The sequence below is a fragment of the Sitophilus oryzae genome, unplaced genomic scaffold (genome assembly GCF_002938485.1).
Source record: "Sitophilus oryzae breed Bouriz unplaced genomic scaffold, Soryzae_2.0 scaffold_1442_pilon_pilon, whole genome shotgun sequence".
Taxonomy (NCBI): domain Eukaryota; kingdom Metazoa; phylum Arthropoda; class Insecta; order Coleoptera; family Curculionidae; genus Sitophilus; species Sitophilus oryzae.
This window is the reverse complement of record NW_022146107.1, coordinates 4,530,647-4,554,138: the sequence shown is the minus strand read 5'-3', so window position 1 is coordinate 4,554,138 and position 23,492 is coordinate 4,530,647. Positions and strand designations below refer to the sequence as shown.

Below are 23,492 nucleotides of genomic sequence, written 5' to 3'. Positions count from 1 at the left end.
TTTTTGAAACTTTTTAAAGAACTTAAAATGAAGTAAATTGTTCTTTTTGAATAATTATACTAATTCGTTTTTGATTTAGGTTTGAGATAAACAAAAATACTAAATTACGCGAAAATTTAAAATAATCCTTGTCACACAAAGATAACAATCACAAGCTATGTCACAATATGATAAATCTATTATGATTTTCTTCTACAGAGATTTGTAAAAAAATTTGTACAGAGATTTGTAAAAACGGTGGAGCCACCACTCGTTCTGTGGCCAACGCATAAAACACTTATTTTCTCTAATTCGGCCAGCGAAGGCATATCGAACACGGTGTGGAACTGAAAGCGACAGTGTTGCCATATTAAAATGTGTAATATCTGTAATACATTTGACCCTATGTATTATATCTGTAATACATTGAATATATTTGAAATATCTATGGAAGAAAAATCCGCGTTTATGTGTTGAAACTTTACTCTTACAAAAATACAAGAAATACTGAATTTTTCAGATGGTCGAAAAAAGTCGTTTAATTGGCTTGGAAATGACTATTATTGACATTTACTATAATATTTTACATGCGAAATAACAGCGTTCTTCATTTCCAAGCTAACTCTGACGCCGTTCTTTGTTCAATCATATAATATATTAAATTCTTTAATGATAGGAAATCCGTATTACTAACGTACTGTACACAAAATCCGTAAAACTACGGATTGATTCGTAGTTCTGGCAACACTGTCTCCGACAACCACTCGCTCTGTCGACTGAAAGCAGAACTACAGTACATATTCTTTATACGCTGCGCTGTGAACGACTATCAGCGCGCAGCGGCGCAGAGCTAAACTAAATCTCGGACACGCTGATGTTAGCGCCAGCTACATCTCGGACAGGTTTTATGCCACGAAGATTGCGCATCTTCATACTTGTTCAATCAACTGTAGAAGCTATTGAAAACGAACAACTTGCTTCATTTTAAGAAGTTCTTTTAAAAGTTTCAAATATTTTTTTATCTGGTCAACTTATCACACTTTTAAAATTTACATGGGATTTTCTATGTTCAGGTCGGCGATGCAACAGACAGTATACAGGGCGTTTTAAAAAAAGCGTAAATATTTAATGGGCGATTCTTTGTTAAGAATAAAGGATAGTTTGTTATACAGGGTAATTCGAATAAGTAAAAGAGTTTATTTTTATTTCGATTTTTTTTTTCAAAATAATTTTTGAACTATCATCGATATTTAGATGAAAATTGATATTTTTTTTGTAAGCACCACTGCGTTGATCGAACGATTATAACTACCCTTTATTTTTTCCAAGGAATCGCCACTTAAAAAAGTTTTTCGCATTTCTTTTGAAACATCCTGTATATCTTTGTTTCACTTTTTTTATTTACAATAATTATTATGGAAGAGATAACGATTAAGATTAAGGTGGGCCATTTAGGTATTAAAGCATTGCAGTTTTAGTTAAATTGTGTATTAATTTTATGTATTTTTTTTCATGATTATACCGATCTGGTCATTGAAACTGCTTGGTTTGGATTTTAACGTGTAAGACAGTAATGTAGACAGCGTAAATGTAAAATCAAATGTATTAAAAACAAATAAAAGTTAGGTCGATACATTTCTTCTGTGCGGTATTGCCGGATTTTGCATCAAAATTTCAAACCGCACAAGTAGGCGTTTATGAAAAATATTGCATATAGGGTTGGAACTTTATTTTTCACAATTAGTTACTCATTTTACTACAGCTCTAATAGATTTTTAAACAACTGTCGAACAGAAATGAGCATTATTGAATAGCTTGGATATATTATCTTCGATTATGATTTCTTATTTCTCGTATGAACCGGCAACACTGTATGCCGCTTTTTATTTTATCTCTCTGCCTGTCAACTGGTCGGATATATTTATCTCTGTCGTATTCATTAAAGTACATATCACGGAAATCAAGTGGCCAGGGCTTGTATATTTTTTTCATTTCATATACTATTTTAGCTGATTTAATACTGATTTAATAAAATTTTAATTACGAGAAGTTTTATCATTATTTAATATTTATCTTAATTCAATCTGCAATGCATTATTACTGTATAAATAAACACCTATTTGTTAGTTATTATTTTTATTTACCTATACAATAAAGTAGAATATTAAATTCTAATTAGTTACAATATTAGTTAAATAATAATTCTTAGTTAATCATATCGCATGTTTTTAATACGCACAGGCAGATGAAATTATATAATTTATTTTTGTAGGTTTGTCAGAGCATGATTTTTTATTATTTTTAAGTTCTTCCTTAAGCTAAATACTTGATTTTTTGACAAAATAATTTATATTGACTAATTTTTTAGTGGAAATGGCAGCATTTGGAATGGCTGGAAACCCATATGGAAATCCTTTTCTCCAGAATTTATCTGCCATGTTATACAGTGCCGGACCTGTTCCACCCTGGGGTGGCCCGCTTAGCAACAAAGTAATTTTTTTTGTTTTGTATTTTTATTCTTTTTTTATTTTTAATTTTTTATTTTTTTTTGTTTTATTTATTTTTTATTTTTTTTTTATTTCTTTTAATTTTTTATTGTACTAATACAATTATTTAAAGGCTGTACAGCAGATGTGGATGAATCAGATGGATAATAAACCTATGCATCATCACCAAGAAGAAGAAGAAGTTGACGACGAAGAACTGGGCGTTGCAGAAACTTACGCGGATTATATGCCTTCAAAATTAAAATTAGGTATGTAATTATATTTCATTATATTGTCCAGAGACATCTAACTAAAAGAAAAGACACTACACTCCATTCTTAAAACACCATTTCGTTACTGTCATAACATACTTTATTACTCTTACATCAATTAAAAAGAGATAGGTAAAATATGGCAACTCTGTTCAGTTTCATGTGGCATTTCTGTCTTTTTGATCTGCAAGTGGTGTGTTGTTTTTTATCATCAATCGTAAAAAGTAATTTTTATTTTAAATTCTGATTATCGTTTATAATATACAGGGTGGTCCGAACTGTATTCCGAAAACTTCGGCAGCATATTCTGCAGATAAAAATAAATAAAAAAGTTTGTATAAATATATGTTCTAAAATGCTTAATTTCGGAGATCCAGGGTGTAGAAGTTTCATGAGTATAAAATGAAAAAAAAATAGTCGATATTTTTGACCCACCTTGATGTTCCTATACAACCAAACCTTTAAAACACTAGTTGTGTTTTATTTTAACTACAAGATTGATTTTTTTTCAGGCAAAAAACATCCTGATCCAGTTGTTGAGACGGCTTCTCTGTCATCTGTCGCACCCGTAGACGTATGGTACAAGTTATCCATACCAGAAGAAACTATTAGAACTGGGGCACTATCCGCCTTACAGCTCGAAAGTATAACATATACTTCCCAAGCGCATGAACATATATTGCCTGATGGCAGCAGAGCAGGATTTCTAATAGGTACATATTTATAATTTCTAAAGCTTTGTTCAGAACCTCGAAATTAGTGGTTTAAGTTATGGTTTGTTCCTCTAATTTACTATATTCTTTTTAACTTAATTTACAAGCTATAGGGAAAACTACAACTCGTTAATAATTATAGGATACAGTATCATGAGATGTAATTAAACCGTAAAGCTGAACGCATGATGTTCACTCTTTAGAATTTTACCGCGACCGCGACGAGTCTGCTGTATCCCCTTCCACGTGTCTTAGCAATGTGCACAGATTCTCGGTTTATTTCATAGGTTTGGCAACGTTTTTACTGTTCTGTCTTTGTTCAGTACATTATAAACGCATTGTACTCTTCTTACATATGGAAATCTCGACCCAAAACTAACTTTTGCCAGCCCTTAGTATTAATATTATTGCTAGAGTATTTTATTAAATTTAATTGTATTTTTTAGACGTTGTGAATGATTGTAAAATCAAATATAGAGTATAATTGAAGTCACTAATTTATTCCACTAATTTTGAAGTTTGGAACGAAGCTTTATTTAAACTATTTTATGTAATATATTTTATGTAAGCATTGCAGTTACCGGGCTGTATTATAATTAAACTTAATTCAGATTTAACTGTAATGCAATAGTAGTTGATGAAGCTTCAGGGCCTGCTTCCTTCAAGTTTTGTATGTTGGGTAGTATTAGCTTCAGACATTCCAAAATAGCCATAGGAAAAATCTGAAAATTACGGTTGTAACTAAAATCATAAAAAATATAGTCTTTATTATTTTTTTTTTGATAAGGAAATTACTAAAATATATTTTTATTTCTTAGGTGATGGTGCTGGAGTGGGTAAAGGCAGAACCATTGCCGGTGTGATCTTCGAAAACTACCTAAAGGGTCGCAAAAGAGCGATCTGGGTTTCAGTGTCAAACGACCTGAAATACGACGCAGAACGCGATCTTCGTGACATAGGAGCTGGAAAAATCGATGTCCATCCTTTAAATAAATTCAAAGTAATTATTAATATAGTAAAATCAATAAAAGTTTACTTGCACGTCATCAAAATATTTGACGAGTACACGTCACAATGTTGCCACAGCTTCTTTCATACTTTGACTTTTGTCAAGTGTCTAATAACATTCGTAATTTTGTCACCAATTTTTCACTTCAATTTCAAACACAATACATATTATTATAGATCATACTAAATAAACATTTAGTCACATGATTAAGCTCGACCGGCACAGCGTTGCCGACTTTTTTATATTTTCTTTTTATCAAATAATTTAGGAAACAATAATGAATTAATTATAAATATATAAACAGTTATTATTTACATCAACAAAACTCACTTCCTTAACCGCATTTAAGGGACATAAAGGACCGCTTACCGTTAAAATATTCTAATAAGCTTGCGACTAGTTTTTGAAGCGGCTATTAAGCTGTTTTGTACACTTCACACTAAAAGTTGTTCTAAAAAAATGCATGTTCGTCTGCAAGGCCTGCTAGTAAAAATTTTTAAGCTTAAAGCATCACAACACAATTCATTTAACCCAAAAACTCGTAATACAAAACTAAAGTGGCAAAACGAATGACAATGTCAGGAAATAAATAAATAAATATGACAAGTTGACATTTTTACAGCAGAGAACCTCCTGAATCGCCACACAGTGGGGTATTTGACACCAATAGTTGATCGAAATTTTTTATGTAGACCTTATGTAAATTGTTGCTATTTTCAATTAAAGAGGAAATAATATGAATAAAATAAAGGATAATTCGTCGATTCTAAAAAAAAAGAAAGAAAATCACTGTTCCAGTGTTTCCACGGCCAATGCCACTAATGCCAGTAGTAATATCGCAACTAATACTACTAATGCTACGACTGATCCGCGACAAATGCCCATACCACTAAAGCCGCTACTAATGCCAAATTGTGCTATACTGCTAATGGCACTAATGCGATCGCTTTGTACACAACAATGCCATCGCGGTTTACACCTCGCATTAGTATATCACTGATTTGCAAATTAGAGGAAACCAAGAATGTTTTTCTCATTTTATCAGCAAAGTCACAAAAAGTCGCAGTATTTTATTTTACTGTATGAAAGCCCAATGTTTATTAAGTAAAACGTATATAGACAATTGCTGAATTCTTCGAAATGCGCAACTAAATCTCTAAGTATAATAAAAATGTCACAAATTTAATCAAATTTTCTGAACGCCTAACTTTTAGTTGCAAAAAAAATCGTTAGTATAGAGAATATCAAAATAAATAATATGTTTTTGTAGAATACATACCTGCAGCTTGCTGAGTCATTTTCAATCAAAACAATAATATAAACGTAAAAGGAACACAAGAACAACAACAATTTATAATTTTAAACATAAAATTTAGCCATTATTTGTTAGCCAAACCAAACCAAACCAAACCATACCTCTTATCTGTGAGAAGTAACAACTTTGACGTTTCATTTAAACAAATGAATGCAACTAAACACGCCCATAGCAACGCCATTCATGGCAAACATGATTTAACTTATCATTTATCTTTTTTTTGGGAAATCTTAAACACATTTGCTTTTTTGAATTTCGATCACCTTTTTCATGCTAATACTCCACCGTGCGCCAGCGGGAAATTTAAATTCCAGTTAGTCACTCCGGCGCCGAATATGTCCATGGTTGGCAACAATGCATTTAATAATCGCGCCCACGATGACGTAACTCAAAGTTTATTTGGGATCGATAGTATATTTTTTCATATTTACATTGTTACTTTGCTTAAGATCATTACACAAACAAATTCTAATTAAATAAAGTTATTAGCAAGTTTTCTGAGTAAAAGGTTAACGTTAGTCTTCATTTTTGGTGAGATTCTACTCACAGTCCGTAAAAAAATTATTTTGAATAAAAGCCGCAAAATATAAGCAACAATATCAATTTTTACCTCTCTAACACAATTTAACGGCAAAGGGGGCTCACCATGGTCTCTTTCGTGTTCAAAATAATTGAGTAGACACGTGCACGCTAACTTTTATTGATTTCTCTATACAGTGTGTTCTATTGTGACATTACGATAATTCTAACAATGCGTTTTTTTCAGTATGCTAAAATTTCGTCTGCTACAAACAATAATGTGAAAAAAGGAGTGATTTTCAGTACGTATTCGGCTCTAATCGGAGAAAGTAATTCTGCGGGAGGTAAATACAAGTCACGATTAAAGCAGCTGTTGCAATGGTGCGGCCAGGACTTTGACGGACTTATTGTTTTTGACGAGTGTCATCGAGCTAAGAATTTGTGTCCCGTAGGTTCTTCAAAACCTACTAAAACTGGTAAGTAGAATAACCTCTCCCAAGAAAATCCCTAAAAATGCATTTTACAGTTCTTTTCTAAACTATAATCTCTATTAAATACGAGAGAAAAATAATTCGGTGGCTTGGATAAAAATTTACTGTGGAAAATGCCATGTGTAATATAAAACCGCGAATATCTGCGAAACCGCTGAACATTTTGAAATACTCTAAATATAAAAATGTTCATTTTTGAATTGTTGATGAAAAATTATATTATACTTTAGAAAGTTTGGCGTAGAATTTTGAACATCCTGTATGATTTCAGATCACGATATTTGCTGCAAAGTAAGTACAGACCATCTCAAGTAAATACTTAATATAGTTTTGATTTCAGGACTGTTCTTGTTTTTTTAATCATTTTTTTTAAAACCCTGAAAAAATATTTTTTTATGTATTAATATCTCTGAAACTATCAAAATATATTTACTCATATCTTAGGATTATGTAAAGTGATCTGAAAGGAAGCCAAAAATGCATTAAAATACAGGGTGTTCAATTTAAAAAAAACCGTCCTGATCCACTCATTTTTTTTGAACCACCCAGTTGAAATTAAAATATTTCCTGACATTCATCCTAGTACATACTTTAGGTTTGCACCTAAACAAAATTCCTAAGTTTTTTATTCTAAGACCTACATATGCCCGACGCACTAGTGCCGGACCCTGTATTTTTTGACTGACAGTATCTCAATTGGCGACATATCGTTTTTGAAATGTCACAATACCGCAAAGCGTGTTTTTTACGTAAATGCGGTAGCGTATTAGCGCATAAAAGTTTATTATGACACTTTATCTGTCAAAGTTCATCAAGAAAAAACAGTATTTCTCAATTCTGAAATTAATAAAAAAAATTATATTTAAAGATGTGAAATTGTAGATTGCTGTAATGTGCCTTTTGTTTTGGAATAGAGCTTCTGTTATATCTTCTACACCTACACAATAGTCTACATATTTATTTTTTATTAAAGGTTTGACGGTTCTGGAGCTTCAAAACAAGCTCCCCAAAGCCAGAGTTGTCTACGCCTCAGCCACGGGGGCTTCCGAACCACGCAACATGGCGTACATGGTTCGGCTGGGTCTCTGGGGCGAGGGAACTCCTTTTAAAGAATTCGCTGATTTCATATCGGCTGTGGAAAAGAGGGGAGTTGGAGCTATGGAAATAGTTGCCATGGATATGAAGCTTAGAGGTAATAGGTACATAACCGCTGTAACAATCGGTACTATCATCTTTATTTTTAAAGGAATGTATATTGCGCGGCAGTTAAGTTTTCACGGGGTCGCTTTCAAAATTGAAGAGGTACCACTGTCCAAAGATTTTGAAAAAGTATATGATGCGAGTGTGAAGCTATGGGTGGAGGCCATGCAAAAGTTTCAGGAGGCTGCTGAACTGGTAGATGCTGAAAATCGTATGAGAAAAACAATGTGGGGACAGTTTTGGTCAGCTCATCAAAGGTAATCAATCGTATCAGATTTTTTTTGCCAAGTTATCTTTATGTGTAAATCAAAAATTATAGTCATCACCTTTTCTATTTTTTTTATTCAGATTCTTCAAATATTTGTGTATCGCCGCCAAAGTACCTCACGCAGTCGCAGTAGCTCACGAGGCTATAAAAATGGGCAAATGTGTGGTGATTGGCTTGCAAAGTACCGGAGAAGCTAGAACGTTGGAACAGTTAGAAAGAGATGATGGAGAACTTACTGATTTTGTATCAACGGCAAAAGGTACAATCTCTTTCATAAAAGATAAAGTTGCAAGATCTATAATATTTACAATATTTAATATCTTAGCCTTAAGTACATTATAAACGAAAAAAAAACGGCGTCAGCGATGGCTATGGAATGAAGATCGCTGTCAGTTTATATGGAGAATATCATCAATCGTCATTTCCAAGCCAGCTGGGCGCCATTTTTATTCAATCATATTGTATACTGTGCTGGCAACTCTTACTTTTGGGTCTGTATTTACAAGTGTGGAAGTAAATCGCATAGGGATCTTATTAAGTCGGAGTGAGAGAAATGCGACGGTGTGCTGTTGCGGCGTTGCCGGTATGCTTCGGTATTTCCCTATCAAGTAAAGTAAAATCACGATCGCAAACCGCTTATTTTTAAAAGACTTTTTTTTTTGAACAGATAACTAAATAAAATCATTAGATATGTTTCTGAGCATTTGAAATGGAATTATAAGGGCTCGAACACACTTACGACCAGGTCGCACGGGCCAGGCCGCAGCTACCTCTAAAACCATTAAATCAAATGATATAGCGCACACTAACGTCCTGGCCGTCCGTTGGTCGTTGCGACCAGAAGACTGCACGGAAATATTATTATTTTCTGCCGCTTGTTGCCGGTTTTCTTCCAAATTAATAATTTTTCAGATGAAATCCCTCAAATTCAAGGCACAATATTTTATTTTCTATCAGATATAGTGTTTTAGTGTAGTTTTTGCACACGTGCAAAAAATCCAAAGAAACAGTATACAGACTGGATCAAAGGTAAACTTAAATCTAATCCCTTTTTTTTATCAAGGGTCGATTCTAGTAAAAACTCAAAACATTTTTATATGACATACCTACTCTATTTATGGTTGGTATGATACCTGTTATTATGATCTATGATCTAGGATTAATAATAATAATAAAAAAATTGCTTCTATTTCCCAAAAATAAATTTGAATATTAACAAAATGAAATTTGAAAATTGTAAGTCTGGCGCAGTTTAGCTGCTGTAACTATGCAACTTAACCAGAACGTCTAAACTTAATAAAAAAATACATAAACTAATTAAGACATGAAAATCGTAAAGGTTTTTTGTCTAACCCTTAATTGACGTCTGTCGTTTGTTGTATAATCTCTCGTGAGATAGACTATAGTAGCGTACTATTCTATGTAGATTTTTCATTTAACACTTTAAAATTACAGGAGTGTTCCAGACATTAGTAGAGAAACACTTTCCGGCTCCGGACAGGAATAGAATCCAGAAACTGTTAGGTATAGGAGATTCTTCAAAGAAATCCCTCAATGGCAATTCTGAAGAAAGCAGTTCTGCCCAAAAAAGAAAACCAAGTATGAATTTAAATTTTAGTTTAATATTTTTCTTACAACAGTGTTGTATTATTTTTTATAACAGTTTTTTTGTCAATTGGCTTTGTTTTATTCATTTGTATTACTTTTTTAGTGAGACAAGCTGCAGCCAGAGCGGTAAAAAGAAACAAGTGGTCGACTTCAGACAGTGACAACAGCGAGAAAAGCGACTCAGATTTTCAAATGTCTGATAATGAAAGCGAAATATCAGAGGAACACAGCGACTCAAACATGTCCAGTGACTTTAATCCTTTTAATTCTGACAGGTAATATATTTTGGAGATTTTTGTTCACAAAACATATTTCTAATTTAACTTGGTTTGAAATTTTAGTGACTCAGATAATGATCCTTGGAGCAGGAATAAGAAAAAAGGGAAGAAACAAAAGAAATCACCAAAAAAACGACAGTCTACGCAAGACAAACTATCTCTTATGCTAACAGAGAAGACCAATAAAGGTAAGTTGCAAGAGTTAAGAAAAAATATTTATTTTTTCAGACAAGAAAACGAGATTTGGTGTGTTAGTGACATGAATTAGGATTGATGGGTGGTTTCAATTGTTTTTGGTCACTTCCTGTTTAACCGGAAATGACTACAAATTGTGATTTTTAAATGGCACCCACGGTATTTTTTTGCTTTATTCGATTGAAAATGACACTCTGAATAGAATGATATATAATGTTGTTATGGATTCCGTGAGTCCACTAATTTAGACTCACGATAAAATACTAGATGAATTTATTTTCCCACTATATACACCTTTTATACAACTATGCAACTATTACTCAATTTTCTAGCACCTTCGCCAAATAGTTCACAATTTGCTATTACGGAGCACAATCCACAAACTGAGTCGCTGCCGAGCGCGGGTGTGCTTTATATATCCTATGGGCTGCTTCTAGAACGTTTGGAAATTATCTGTAGTATTCTTCTTACTTAAATTCTTTCCAGAACATCGAGATTTTCCACGTAAGTTTCAGAGATGGCGCTCTACTCAATTCGCCAGGTTTCTCGACAATGTAAACAGGCATAGTGGTTTTATGCTCTGCCAACAGATGTCGCCGCGTACCTTCACAATATGTTAACTTTGTAAATCTTTGCTTAAAAAATCGTATTTTAAATTTCAATCTAGAATGCCGCGGCTGTTTTAAAAACGCTAATTTTTAATCAAGGAGCCTTGGAAAAATAGATTTGATCTTCTCTAATATTTTCGTGTCTTGTCTTAGTCGGGTAGATCGTGTTTTTAATCATAACTCAGTTTTTTCAAATGAACGAGGGTGGCTCATTGGCATAGTTGGAAAAAGCATTTTTTACGAATATTTTGGTACCACACACTTGGTATTGCGAGTCAAATTGTCGTTATGAACTGCATGTTACAATTTCAAATAAACCAAATACGAAAATGTCAAAAGTTGACATATGATATGTCATTCTATTCAGAGTGTCATTTTCTATCGAATAAAGTAAAAAAATACCGAGAATTGAATACGTCAATCAATCCTAATTTATATCATATTCTAACATACCAAATCTCGTTCTTTTATCTGAAAAATAAAAAAGTTATAGGGGGTGAGCCACTGTTGAGAAACACCCGGTATATTTTTACCTGCGTTTTTTTTAGCAAAAGCTAATGGCGGATCGGGCGATTTCAAGTCATCAGCTCCCCCCATGGACGCTATTGAAAGGGCCTGTTGTATGAAAGAGGAACTATTGGTAGCTATCGAAAAATTAGGGGACAAACTGCCCCCAAACACTTTGGATCAACTTATAGACGAACTCGGCGGTCCTGAAAATGTTGCCGAAATGACAGGTTGGTACATAGAGGAAAATCAATAAAAGTTGGCCTGCGTGTCATCGAAACATTTGACGCAGCGTTGCCACGACTACTTTTTTTACTTTAACTTTTGAGTGTCAAATAAAATTTGTATATTTGTCAGTGATTTTAGACTTAATACATATACAAATGTTTTTTTATACGGACATTATTATTTTGTCTATGTATGATTATTATACAGACAAATTCTAATAAAATGTAGTTAAGATTTCTGAGTGAAAACTTAAAAATGTAACGTTCTAATTGGTTAACATTAGTTTTTACTTTTTGTGAAATTCTGCTCACAGTCTGTTAATTGATATTGCGCGCAGCTGAAACACGTTGAAATATTTGATTGTTCCTAAGGATTGTTCAGCCATCGTTCACCGTTAGGTTATCATTATTTGTCAAATATGATTTTTAGGGTGTGTCTGAGATCAGTTCATATTTTTTAGAACATTTTAGGCACGTTCCTATATTATTGATTGAGCGAGTTCGGTTTTTTTTTCGGCATTGATTCATTTTTTGTTGAACTCTTCACCAAGTACGATCCTTTTATTTCCAATCCTTTGGACTGTTGAAATTCCTATGTTCTAAAGCATCAGCAACTCTCTATATTATTTAAAAACGCTATAAATTTGTATTTTACATAGGAATATTACACCTTTACATTGTACTTACTTCATATACGGCGTTCACGGGCCCAGGAGTGTTCTACCAGTGTATCTTTCTCGAGAAAAGTAATTTATAAGCTTAGCAATGAGCTCTTGTTCGTTTTGGTTAAATCTTTGAGGCATTTTTGCAACAAAAAAATTGAATTTTGTTTTACAGCGACAATCAAATATTAATTTTGACATTGATCGATATCCGTCAATAAAATTATAACCCCAAATCAAATGACATTGACAATTACTAAAAAGAATATGCAGTAATTTACGAAATGCCGTAATGACATCACCAATCTCTTTTATCTGGTTGGCAAGTGATTGATGAGTTCGACAGTATATGACGTGACGTTGAACAATGGCTGAACGTTCTATATGTATTGTCAATGAACTTTCTGTAGCAAAAATCTTATATTGTTATATGACTGATAAATTATTTGAATAAATTTTAGGCAGAAAAGGTAGGGTAGTACAAACAGAAGATGGCGGTATTCAATATGAGAGTCGATCAGAGATCGATGTGCCATTGGAAACGCTAAATTTAACGGAAAAACAAAGGTTCATGGATGGAGAAAAAGACGTTGCCATTATATCTGAAGCTGCCTCAAGTGGTATTTCTTTACAAAGGTTTGTAATAATTGATTAAATGTCTAGATATACATATCCTCAGGCACTGTGGACTATGGATATATATATTTCACACGTCAACACATTGTGTGTCTCGACCTTTATGGTTAATTTTTTTTACTTACTAAATATTCATAAACTCTAGCGATCGACGAGTTAAAAACCAAAGGAGAAGGGTACACATAACTCTGGAGCTACCCTGGTCGGCCGACAGAGCTATTCAACAGTTTGGTAGAACGCATCGAAGTAACCAAGTCAATGCTCCCGAGTATATCTTTCTTATATCCGACTTGGCTGGTGAAAGGCGGTTTGCTTCTATTGTAGCAAAAAGGTATATTACATTTACTATTTGAATTTTTCGTATACTATTAAGGTTTTTTGATTTTTTTAGGTTAGAAAGTTTGGGAGCTTTAACTCACGGTGACAGACGTGCGACGGAAACCAGAGATCTGAGTCAGTTTAATATTGATAATAAGTATGGTAGGACGGCTTTAGAAGCAACAATGAAGGCCGTAATGGGGTAAAGACTTAATATTTTTGTGGAATAAAAAGAATTTTGTGTTTTGTGTCATCAAATCGGGCATTCGATAACCAGTTTTTATCTAAATGTTGTCGCCATTTTAACTATACTGATATTTTTTTATTTTTATTTTTTTAATTTTAGTTATGAAGCTCCTGTAGTGGCTCCACCTAGAGATTATAAAGGAGACTTCTTCAAGGATGTGGCCGGGGCTCTAGTAAGTATACTACGTGTAAAAAACGGAAATATATTTTTATCTGTGACATTTTGATATCTTTCACCTAGTGATGTAAAATTTCCAGAAATAATTTTCCGAAATATTTCCTGAAATATTGGAAATATATGAAATATTTAAAAAAATAAGAAAAACTGAAATATTTATTTATAAAACTCATAACAAAACATCGCAAAACACAAAATGCTTATACATAAACACAAATAAAGAGTTATTCTTCAAATTAAAAAATAAATTAAGGTTAAATTTGTACAAAAAAATATATTTTTGACACACTAGTCGACCAAGAGGCATATCTTTATCGCTGTCATCAGCATCACACTCAATAACAACTTCTTGCCAGTCTACTTCCTCAAAATCTTCAATAGTATCGGAAATAAAAATTGATCTATTGCCGTTTCTTATTTTCTTCAGCAAGTTTTCATTGTGGGATACATAGAGTAGCTTAGCGGCTCTATCATTAGTAAGCCTGTTTCTCTTTTTTGAATGAATATGACTATAAATGCTGAAACTGCGTTCCGTGGCAGCCGAAGATGCTGGCATCATCAACATTCGTGAAGCTACTTGTGATAATGAAGATGAAGAACACAGTCCTTTCCACCGGGAGACTGGGCTATCAAAACTACTTTTCCATATGAAGTTATTTCCAAATAACTTGCCACTTCTACAACGGTAATCTGCTATTTCATCTATTATTTCTTGCTCCTTTATATTGAGTTTATTTTTTGATATATTAAGTATGCATTCTATGGCAGAAAGAATTTGGGTTTCATCAAGTTTAGAACCTTGTGATTTTGGATTTAGTAATTCTGCAGCATAATGAATGGATTTAATAACAAATTTTTCTCTTTTGTCCACAAACTCCAACAATTCGGATTTTTCTTTGTCGTCAAGTGAGGACCATGCAAGATTATTCTAAATTACCCTTCTAATATCACAAAATGCTTTTACAGCAAAATGAATAGTGCTATAATCTCCTTCTACAATTTTTAACCATTTGCCAATAGGTTCAAAAATGTTAATTACGTTGGAAATTTGGGCCCAAAATACTTCGTCATCTAATATCCACTGCTTAACATTTTTATCAATCATTTGTGTTGCTCCTTGACTAACTGAAACTCCTTGTAATTTGAGCCTAGTATTGTATACACTTTTTAAATTGGTCAAAATTGAAGACCAGCGAGTTTTTACTACGCTACGACTTACGAGCTCGGGACTTTCCCGTAGAAATGCGAGGTTGCAAATAAGTTGGTGAATCCTGAAACTCGATATATTCACCATATTATATGTTTGTAAAACTGCTCTATAGTAAATTTAATGTTTATAGGGTTACAAAATATGAAAGATATATTAATAAACATCGGGTTTGAATCGTTAATGACAAGATTTAAGTATTTTTAAAAATATTTCCAATATTCCCAATATTTCCGAGACACGTTTGGAAGTTTCCAATATTTCCATTTACAACACTACTTTCACCACTATACAAGGTGTCGCAGAAATAAGTTCAAGTATTTTAACTGGTACTATAGTTCAACCCCAGAAACACGCCTATGAGGTTTTTTCGCGAAAAAAAAATTTGAAAATTCGAAAATTTTAGCAAAAATATTTTTTTTTTTTGGAAATTTTCAAAGTAAAATAACTCTGTTATTTTTTACTTATTTATCTCTTTTTAATATATCTGATTTTCCATTACAAGTCTTACACGTTCAAAACGTGTAAGACTTGATTTTGATCCTTGTTTCCAGCATTCTGCATGTTGTTGCCATAGCACTCTCTGGTCAGATGCTTAAAGTCTTTACTAGTCCTATAGGAGTATTATTGCTTATATAATTTAATATATATTTTTTATAATTTTTAGGTTGGTGTCGGTCTGATAGTAAATAGTGAGAGTATGCCAGGTGTCTTGTCATTAGATAAAGATTATAATAATATGTCAAAGTTCCTTAACCGTATCTTAGGTATGCCTGTCGAGTTACAGAACAGGCTGTTTAAGTAAGTATTTCTATCACTCTCTTAAATTAAACCTTTTTTCTATTCCATTGTTTCAATTTTCAGATATTTTACCGACACTTTAGCCGCCATTATAACGCAAGCAAAGAGATCAGGCAGATTTGATCTAGGTAACTATAGGGAAAGTCGGTACAAGTTTGGTTGGCTTGCACGTCATAAAAATATTTGACAGATGCATGTCGCAATGTTGCAACGGCTCAAGGATACTATAGAGATAAGGATAGTTCGATTCCTATCTTCCTGCACTGTCAGTTTTTTTACGTCACCTACTGACCGAGTTGAAGTTGGCGCTAAAGATTTTAGACAGTGACAGTTATTTTTGCATTTGACGGACGAGCGCACAGTGCGTTGGAAGATAAATTTAGCGGGACAAAAGCGTTTGGTTAGAAATAAGCCAAAAATGTGTACTGATAAGAATAAATAGTAGACATTCCAATTGATACAAAAATGCATGAATATTCTTTGTATTTCGATACATTTTTATCAACCAAATTTGGTCGTTTTCTGCTCAGCAAGGCAGAGATTATACTAAAACAAAATATTTACAAGTGCTTATACATTTTATTAGAAAGCCAAATTATGTTGAAGATTGCCAAAGGTATGTACTTTTCTACTGTATGTATATATTATTTGTTAAAATCCTTTGTGCCTTTGTTCTGCAGATATCAAACTTTCACTTTTTTTTCAAATATCGATATATTGAATGATGTAGATCTTTTGAGTTACCAATAGTTACCAACACAGGTAGTCACAGTCACAGGGAGTTCAAGCTTAACAGGTGAATGCCCAAAAAGATTCATTCCAATCTAAAGTTTCAATCGGATAGTATAAAAACAAAACAACTCCATCAAAAGGCACTGAGTTTAAAAAATTGTCTTAGATACTTACTATATATGAATTTACAATTACCGAGTGTTAAAATTAAAATTAAAATATCTATCTTATTTATCATTTACAAAATAAAATATATTTTTTTTAAAATAAATTATAGAGGGTGTCACAAGATTACAAATTAATTAAAAAAAAAACTGCTAAAGAGTTTTTTGATATCATAATTTTATGTATTTGGACATAGTTTACAATACGGTTTTTGTGTGTCATGTACGAATAATATCATAGTTTTATTATCTTGTATTTATTTATTAATAAATTAAGTTGTTAATAAATAAATAAATTTAACCATATAGTTGCTATATATTAGACCATTTGCTACGTTCTTAGATTTTAAGTCCCAAACATTGCTCTTGAGATTTTGTCCCGCTAGAATAACCATCCGCCGCACTGTGGAGCGCTGGTCAGCCACCTTTTTTACAGCCCAATTCTTTTACTTGATGTGATACCGCTCTGTCTTTTTGAAGTGGAACTTCTTTCCGCGCGTTAGGAGTAAAAATTGAAGGCCGCGAGTCGGCCTTGATTGACCGCTGCGGGACGGCATGACCTTGTCATGACGCGAAGGTCATGCGAAGCATCAGATCAGATAAGTAATCGTTGACAGGAGATATGCCTTGTATTGATTATTTTATAGGGTTATGGCACAGGTTATGGTTGAGAGTTGTTTTTTAGTTCGTTTAATTTAATAATTACTAAAACCATCAGTTCCAAAAATATATTTAAAAATAAAAGATAAAAATGCAAAATATTTATTATCTGTTAACATCGATTTGAACGATAATAGGTAAGAACACTAAATTGATTCAAATACCGTTAACATTTGCCTATAAAGTAGCGTCGCTATCTTAATTTCTATGAAAATGTGACATCTGGTTTTCAAATGGTCTAAAAATGCAGCAGGAATGACCCATTATGCAGTAAAGACACTATTGTTGAATCATTGGTAGATCTTTTGTGGGCATTTCACAAATAAAATCAATTGTCTCATCAAAAACTGAAAATGCAAAACAGATAGTAAGCTTTATAAATAATATCTAAACAAATAACCATACTTACGTCTATTTATGTCATACAATCCAATCATATTTTAACCAATATTTTAATATCCTAGCCCAAGTAAATAATCAAAAATGCACTTTTTATATCAAGAATAGTAATGGGTATACCCAGTTTCCAAGGATTTCAATAATTTTTTAACATCCAGGATTAAAAAAAACACTATTCTTGATTTAGGTCATTCATTACCAACATGACGTTAGCCACGGGCCACGGGTCATTCTGTCACGGAACTAGCAAGGGGCTTTCTTTTAATATATCGATAACATATTTTTCTAACAGAGAAAAATGCAATTACGCGTGGGCTGCTCTCGTTTTTCTCTTGTATAGCAAAATAACTAAGCTGTAACATCTCTGGGGCTAAGTGTATATTGCTTTCTTTAATGGTGCCTCGAATAACGCTAACATTTGCCTATAAAGTTGTGTCGCTATCTTAATTTCTATGAAATGTTTAATAAAAATTTAAAAAAAATCCTTCAATTCAATAGCTGTTAGTAAGAAGTTTCACTCAATATGCGCACATAGTACACTGTTTTTTTTTAACCATGATATAAAGGTTATAAGAAAACTAATTTTTATTAATTGACTTAATGACGTGCGCCAACTTGCATTGATTTATATATCTCATTTTGTTAGATAACATAATTTTTATATACTCTATGTAGGAATATTGGATCTGGGCACCGGCGGTGAAGTAGTGAAACGCGTGAAAGTAGTGACATTCCTTAGGAAACATGCCACAGGCACTGCACCCACAGAACTGCACACGGTGCACGTAGAAAGAGGCATGTCTTGGCCGGAGGCACTAGACAAATTGTCAGATCTGACGGGAGAATACGAAGGCTTCTGGGTTTCCCATCAGGTAAAAATATTATGCAAAAATTTATTCGTTTTTTTTGTCTGTTTCTTTGAATAAAAAGATTAAAAAGGTATATAATGATCCATGTATTCGTGCATGGTAGAAGGACATGGGGCCCTAGGGTGGGGATCCTTGACTGTTCTGTTTGACGATTCATTTTACACATTAATTTAAATTTGATTTGAAATTTTGTGGATTTGTCAAGTCTTTATTGAGTTTATTCTATGTTATTTGTTATTAATTTATTCTACAACTGGTAGTTGTTTAGAGGTAGTAAATATAGAAAGAAATTGTGGCAGAACTTAAATTAACAGGTGGAGAGAAAAAAAAAAGACTTTTGAAACAGGTGGTTGGTTAGCGTACGGTAGATCTTGGTCAAAAATCGAGGGAAATAATGGAATAACTTTCACTAGTAAGTGACTATATAATATACGTGTAATATACATATAACAATATACAAACCAAACCAATCATTTGGTTTACAATTCCCTTTGCAATTGTTTATGAAATTCACTAAAATTAACTAATCATCTATTTTTTCGTGCATTTTTTCTTTTATTTAGTACTTGTCAAAGATTAGATGCAAAGAATTTAGATACGTCAATTTGAGTTACTTGCTTTAATAGCGTATCGGATGTTTGTGTTAATAAATAATTATTATAACTTATCTATTTTTATTAGGGTTCCCTACCCAAAGGGTAAAAACGGGAACCCTATTACTAAGACTTCGCTGTCCGTCCGTCCGTCTGTCACAAAGGTCTATCTTATGAACCGTTATAGCTAGACAGTTGAAATTTTTACAGATAATGTATCTATGTTGCCGCTATAAGAACAAATACTAAAAACAGAATTAAATAAATGTTTATGAATAAAAAGTACTTTCACTAAACATTATCTTTTAAGTAAGAATTTTACATAGAATCTTTCGACTCCTCGGTGGCCGCGTGGTTAAGGCGTTAGGACTTTACGCTGCTATGACGTTGGAGCCGTAGTAAGGCAGGTTCGAATCCTAGTCAAGGCGACTTTTTTTTAATCTTTTTTTTTTTAATTTTTACATATTTTTACATATTTATTTTTACTTTTTACATATTTATTATCGATTAATACAATTTTTAGTAATGCGTTTCTTCATTTTTTTTAAATTACTTATACGCGCATTCAAAATTTCAGCTAAATCGGAAAAAAAGTTTATAATAATATAGTGTCTAATGTTTTATAGATAATGAATGGTACCGAACCCTACGTGCGCGAGTCCGACTCGCACTTGACTAATTTTTTAGAAACTGCAGTTGCAGCAATGCTCGCATATATTGCTTTTATCGTCCAATAAAAACTTATGAGTCAACATTTTAAGAGCCCCACGCCTTAGAACAGTTTTTTTTCTTCTCAATTTACTGATGGTTTTAACAAAATAACAGGTTTTTGTTATTTATTAATTAGAATTATATATTTTTATAATAATTTTAATAACTACCAACATTTTCTGTTGACACGTAAAATAAAACAACAAATTATTGAGTCTACCCTACATCATATTTTTACACGTTTTGAATAAAATCAAAACGACACTGATAAACCGGAATTTAAGTCGGCCATTTTTGGTCCCCGTCACGCTTGACCTAAGTTTTTTGATATGCTCCTTCCTTGATCTTTTTATTCAAAGGGGATTTGAACAATCTCTCAACACACAATACCTGTTGACTCAATATAACTTTCAATTTTAGGCAAGAAACGCCAAACACACGGCGATTTTAGCTGTTGCCGTAGACGGTGGCACAACAGGGAGTACCAAGAAAAAGTCCGAGAGCAAGAAAGAGCAAATGTATTCGGTCTATCGGCCGAATACAGGTCTACAGTTTAGGCAGGAAAGTTTGGCCGAGTTGGAGAAGAAATACAAAAAGGTTGAATCTGCGGATGCCGAAAAATCCTGGACTGAACAGTATGATTCGTCGGTGAATACTTGTTCACACGCTTACTGGCGCGGGAACTGTCGAAATGCTAGTAGCGGTCAAGACTGTGAAGTCGGTATGTATAATATATACCGTGCTGGTAACTGTTACTTTTGGGTCGGTATTTACATGTGTGGAAGTAAAGCGCATAGGGCTCTTATTAAGTCGGAGTGAGAGAAATGCGACGGTGTGTGCTGTTGCGACGTTGCCACATTTCTCCGGCACGCCTTTCCCTATCAAGTAAAGTAAAATTACGATTGCAAAACGATTATTTTTAAAAGACTTTTTTTCGAAAAAATAACTAGATAAAATCTTTAGATATGTTTCTGAGCATCTGAAATGGAATTATAAGGATATCGTTAGGGTGTCCATTTTTTTATAACGAGAAACTGTCAGTAATCGCGATAATTTAAAAACTCAACTTTTTAACACATAACACGCGATAACTTAAGAACCACTTTAGATATTGAAACTTTTTTATTTTGAAGTTCGGAACTTTTACAAGATGTTTAAATAAGATAAATTCGATAGGCTTGCTTTTTTTCTATTAAAAAATTAAAAAAAAACATTCATTTACTTTTAGTGCATTGCATTTTTTAGCAATCGTGTAACTTTTTTATTTATAAAGATTGACATACTGTCTGCAAAGAAAATATAGCAGAAATATTAAGAAAGGTTTTGAAAAAAACTACAATCAATTATTTCTAATAGATTTCGAGGTATCGATTTTTGAAATCAGAGTTCTAATAGCGCGACCACTGTCGAACACCAACTAAATTCCACTTATTTTTACCAAAAGCGCAAGTGTTTCTAATTTGCACTTAAAAATTTACAAGCTCTAGGGAAAATTACAACGACTCGTTAATAAATAAACAAATAAAGTACCACGGGACGTAATAAATCGTGAAGCTGAACGCATGATGTACACTCTTCCCGAGAATTTTAAGTACTGATTGGGTCGATCGCCACGAATCTGCTATATCCCCTTCCACGTCTCTTAGCAATGTGCACAGTTTCTCGGTTTATTTCATATGTTTTGTAACGTTTTTACTGTTCTCTCTTTGTTCAGTACATTAATAAACGCTTTGTACTGTTCTTACACACGGAAATCTCGACCCAAGACTAATCTTTGCCAGCCCTTAGTATACGTCTCTCTCTCTTGTTTACACCAGTTGTTTGGGGCTGTCATTCTTCTTGATATCCCAACAAACTTACGCCTGACTACAATTACAATGTCTACATATCCTAGACAATAAAAGTCTTGTATGAACTAATAAATTACTAATGTTTTGATCTGATTTTTTACAGGTTTGCGACGAAGAACGTACCATGTGGTAAGCGGTAGCGTTTTGTCTGTGTGGAGTCGTGTGGAAGGTGTCTTAGCTGCTAAAGGCGGTGCCCAAAATAAGATGCAGGTCATCCGATTGCGAACCTTGGAGGATTTGAAAGTAGTGGGTAAGTTATTTTGTACCTATACTACAGAGAACTAAATAAAATTTGGCTTGGCGCGTCATCAAAACAGTTGATGAGTGCAGGTCGCAATGTTGCCACGGTTACTTCTTTTATTTTTGACAAGTGTTTGTGACAAGTTTCAAACGATTTTTTATTTGTTAGAAATTTAATTTGGTAATAGTTTCGATGTCTTTGATGACGTGTATGCCAACTTTTATTGATTTCTCTATACCTATGCTCCTCAACAATTATTGAAATAGTTGGTTACTAATAGTAGTTACTTCAAAATATTATGAAAAAAAAATGTATAAAACTGAAAAAATCTATATCAAGTTATTTTATTTAGGAAAATTAGGGTTTGTGTTAATACAAACTAGGTGGCGGGAAAAAACCGTTGTTTTTAAATAACAGTTGAAACTGTTACTGTTATTTATATACAGGGTGAGTCTTAAATAAGTGCAGATATTTTCAGGGCTGGTAGATCTCGATAAAAGAACCATATTTTCTCTTTACCGATTTTCAAATAAATCTAAAATTTATATTTTAGACTATGATCCCTTCCCCGACACAAACGGTAATTTGTGAGACAGGAAATTGTAGAGAGAAACAAGGCCCTATAACATAAGATACAACATTTTAATGAACAGTGCTTTCCATACAATCAATAAAATGAAAAATATACGAAATAATATACATGTACTGATTTCTTTCGAAAATCGACAACTATGAAACTATGAACCCTTCCCCGACACAAATGGTACATTGTGAGACAGGAAATTGTAGAGAGAAACAAGCCCTATAACATAGGATACAACATTTTAATGAACAGTGCTTTCCATAAAATCAATAAAATTATAAATATACGAAATAATATACATATACTGATTTCTTTCGAAAATCGACAACTATGAAACTATGAACCCTTCCCGGACACAAACGGTAGACTTTTATTTAAATATCTTGGTTGAAAATTTGGTGGAAAATAAAAAAAATGATTTTTTGCTAAAATTTTGAGAACCACTGGTTCTTTTCTGGATTTTCTGCCTTGTAAATTAATTCTACAACATATGTTGCCATATTATCAACAAATTATATGTTTTAACTAAAAACTAAAAAGATTTATAAAAAAAATTCAAAAATTCCAAATTTTCCAATTTTTTTTTGCTCTAAAAACCTCATAATCGTGTTTCTGGGGTCGAAATATACTACCCCTAAAAATATTTGCTCTTATTTAAGACTTACCCTGTGTAACAGCTAGCATATACAGGGTAGTCCGAATTGTATTCGAGAAACTTCGGCCGTATATTCTATTGATAACAATAATAAAAAATATTTGTATAAATGTATGTTCTACAATGCTTAGTTTTGGAGATACAGGATACAGGGTGTAGTTCTAGTCATTAGTAAGTAGTCATTAGATATACATTTCATTTTTATTTCTATTTTTTCCCAAATAATTTTTGAAGTAACGTCAATATTTTGACATGAGAAATTTGATTTTAATATCAATATGACTCCTACCTGTAGAGGGCGCCACCTACTTA

The 23,492-nt window shown here is 32.9% G+C and overlaps 1 protein-coding gene across 3 annotated transcripts in view; it reads left to right on the top strand.

Moving 5' to 3' along the window:
* LOC115877095 (protein strawberry notch) overlaps positions 1–23,492 on the top strand; it is a 31,964-nt gene that overhangs the window by 4,416 nt on the left and 4,056 nt on the right. For all 3 annotated transcript variants that reach the window (XM_030893175.1, XM_030893176.1, XM_030893173.1), the window contains 21 exons: positions 2,348–2,469; positions 2,599–2,734; positions 3,250–3,450; positions 4,269–4,450; positions 6,541–6,769; positions 7,758–7,976; positions 8,031–8,241; positions 8,333–8,511; positions 9,708–9,851; positions 9,964–10,135; positions 10,202–10,326; positions 11,490–11,678; positions 12,799–12,973; positions 13,119–13,304; positions 13,365–13,493; positions 13,638–13,710; positions 15,590–15,723; positions 15,787–15,851; positions 18,354–18,550; positions 20,272–20,572; positions 21,805–21,951. In XM_030893175.1, the coding sequence (XP_030749035.1) occupies positions 2,348–2,469; positions 2,599–2,734; positions 3,250–3,450; positions 4,269–4,450; positions 6,541–6,769; positions 7,758–7,976; positions 8,031–8,241; positions 8,333–8,511; positions 9,708–9,851; positions 9,964–10,135; positions 10,202–10,326; positions 11,490–11,678; positions 12,799–12,973; positions 13,119–13,304; positions 13,365–13,493; positions 13,638–13,710; positions 15,590–15,723; positions 15,787–15,851; positions 18,354–18,550; positions 20,272–20,572; positions 21,805–21,951 (3,516 nt within the window). The remainder of the gene's footprint in view (positions 1–2,347; positions 2,470–2,598; positions 2,735–3,249; positions 3,451–4,268; positions 4,451–6,540; positions 6,770–7,757; positions 7,977–8,030; positions 8,242–8,332; positions 8,512–9,707; positions 9,852–9,963; positions 10,136–10,201; positions 10,327–11,489; positions 11,679–12,798; positions 12,974–13,118; positions 13,305–13,364; positions 13,494–13,637; positions 13,711–15,589; positions 15,724–15,786; positions 15,852–18,353; positions 18,551–20,271; positions 20,573–21,804; positions 21,952–23,492) is intronic.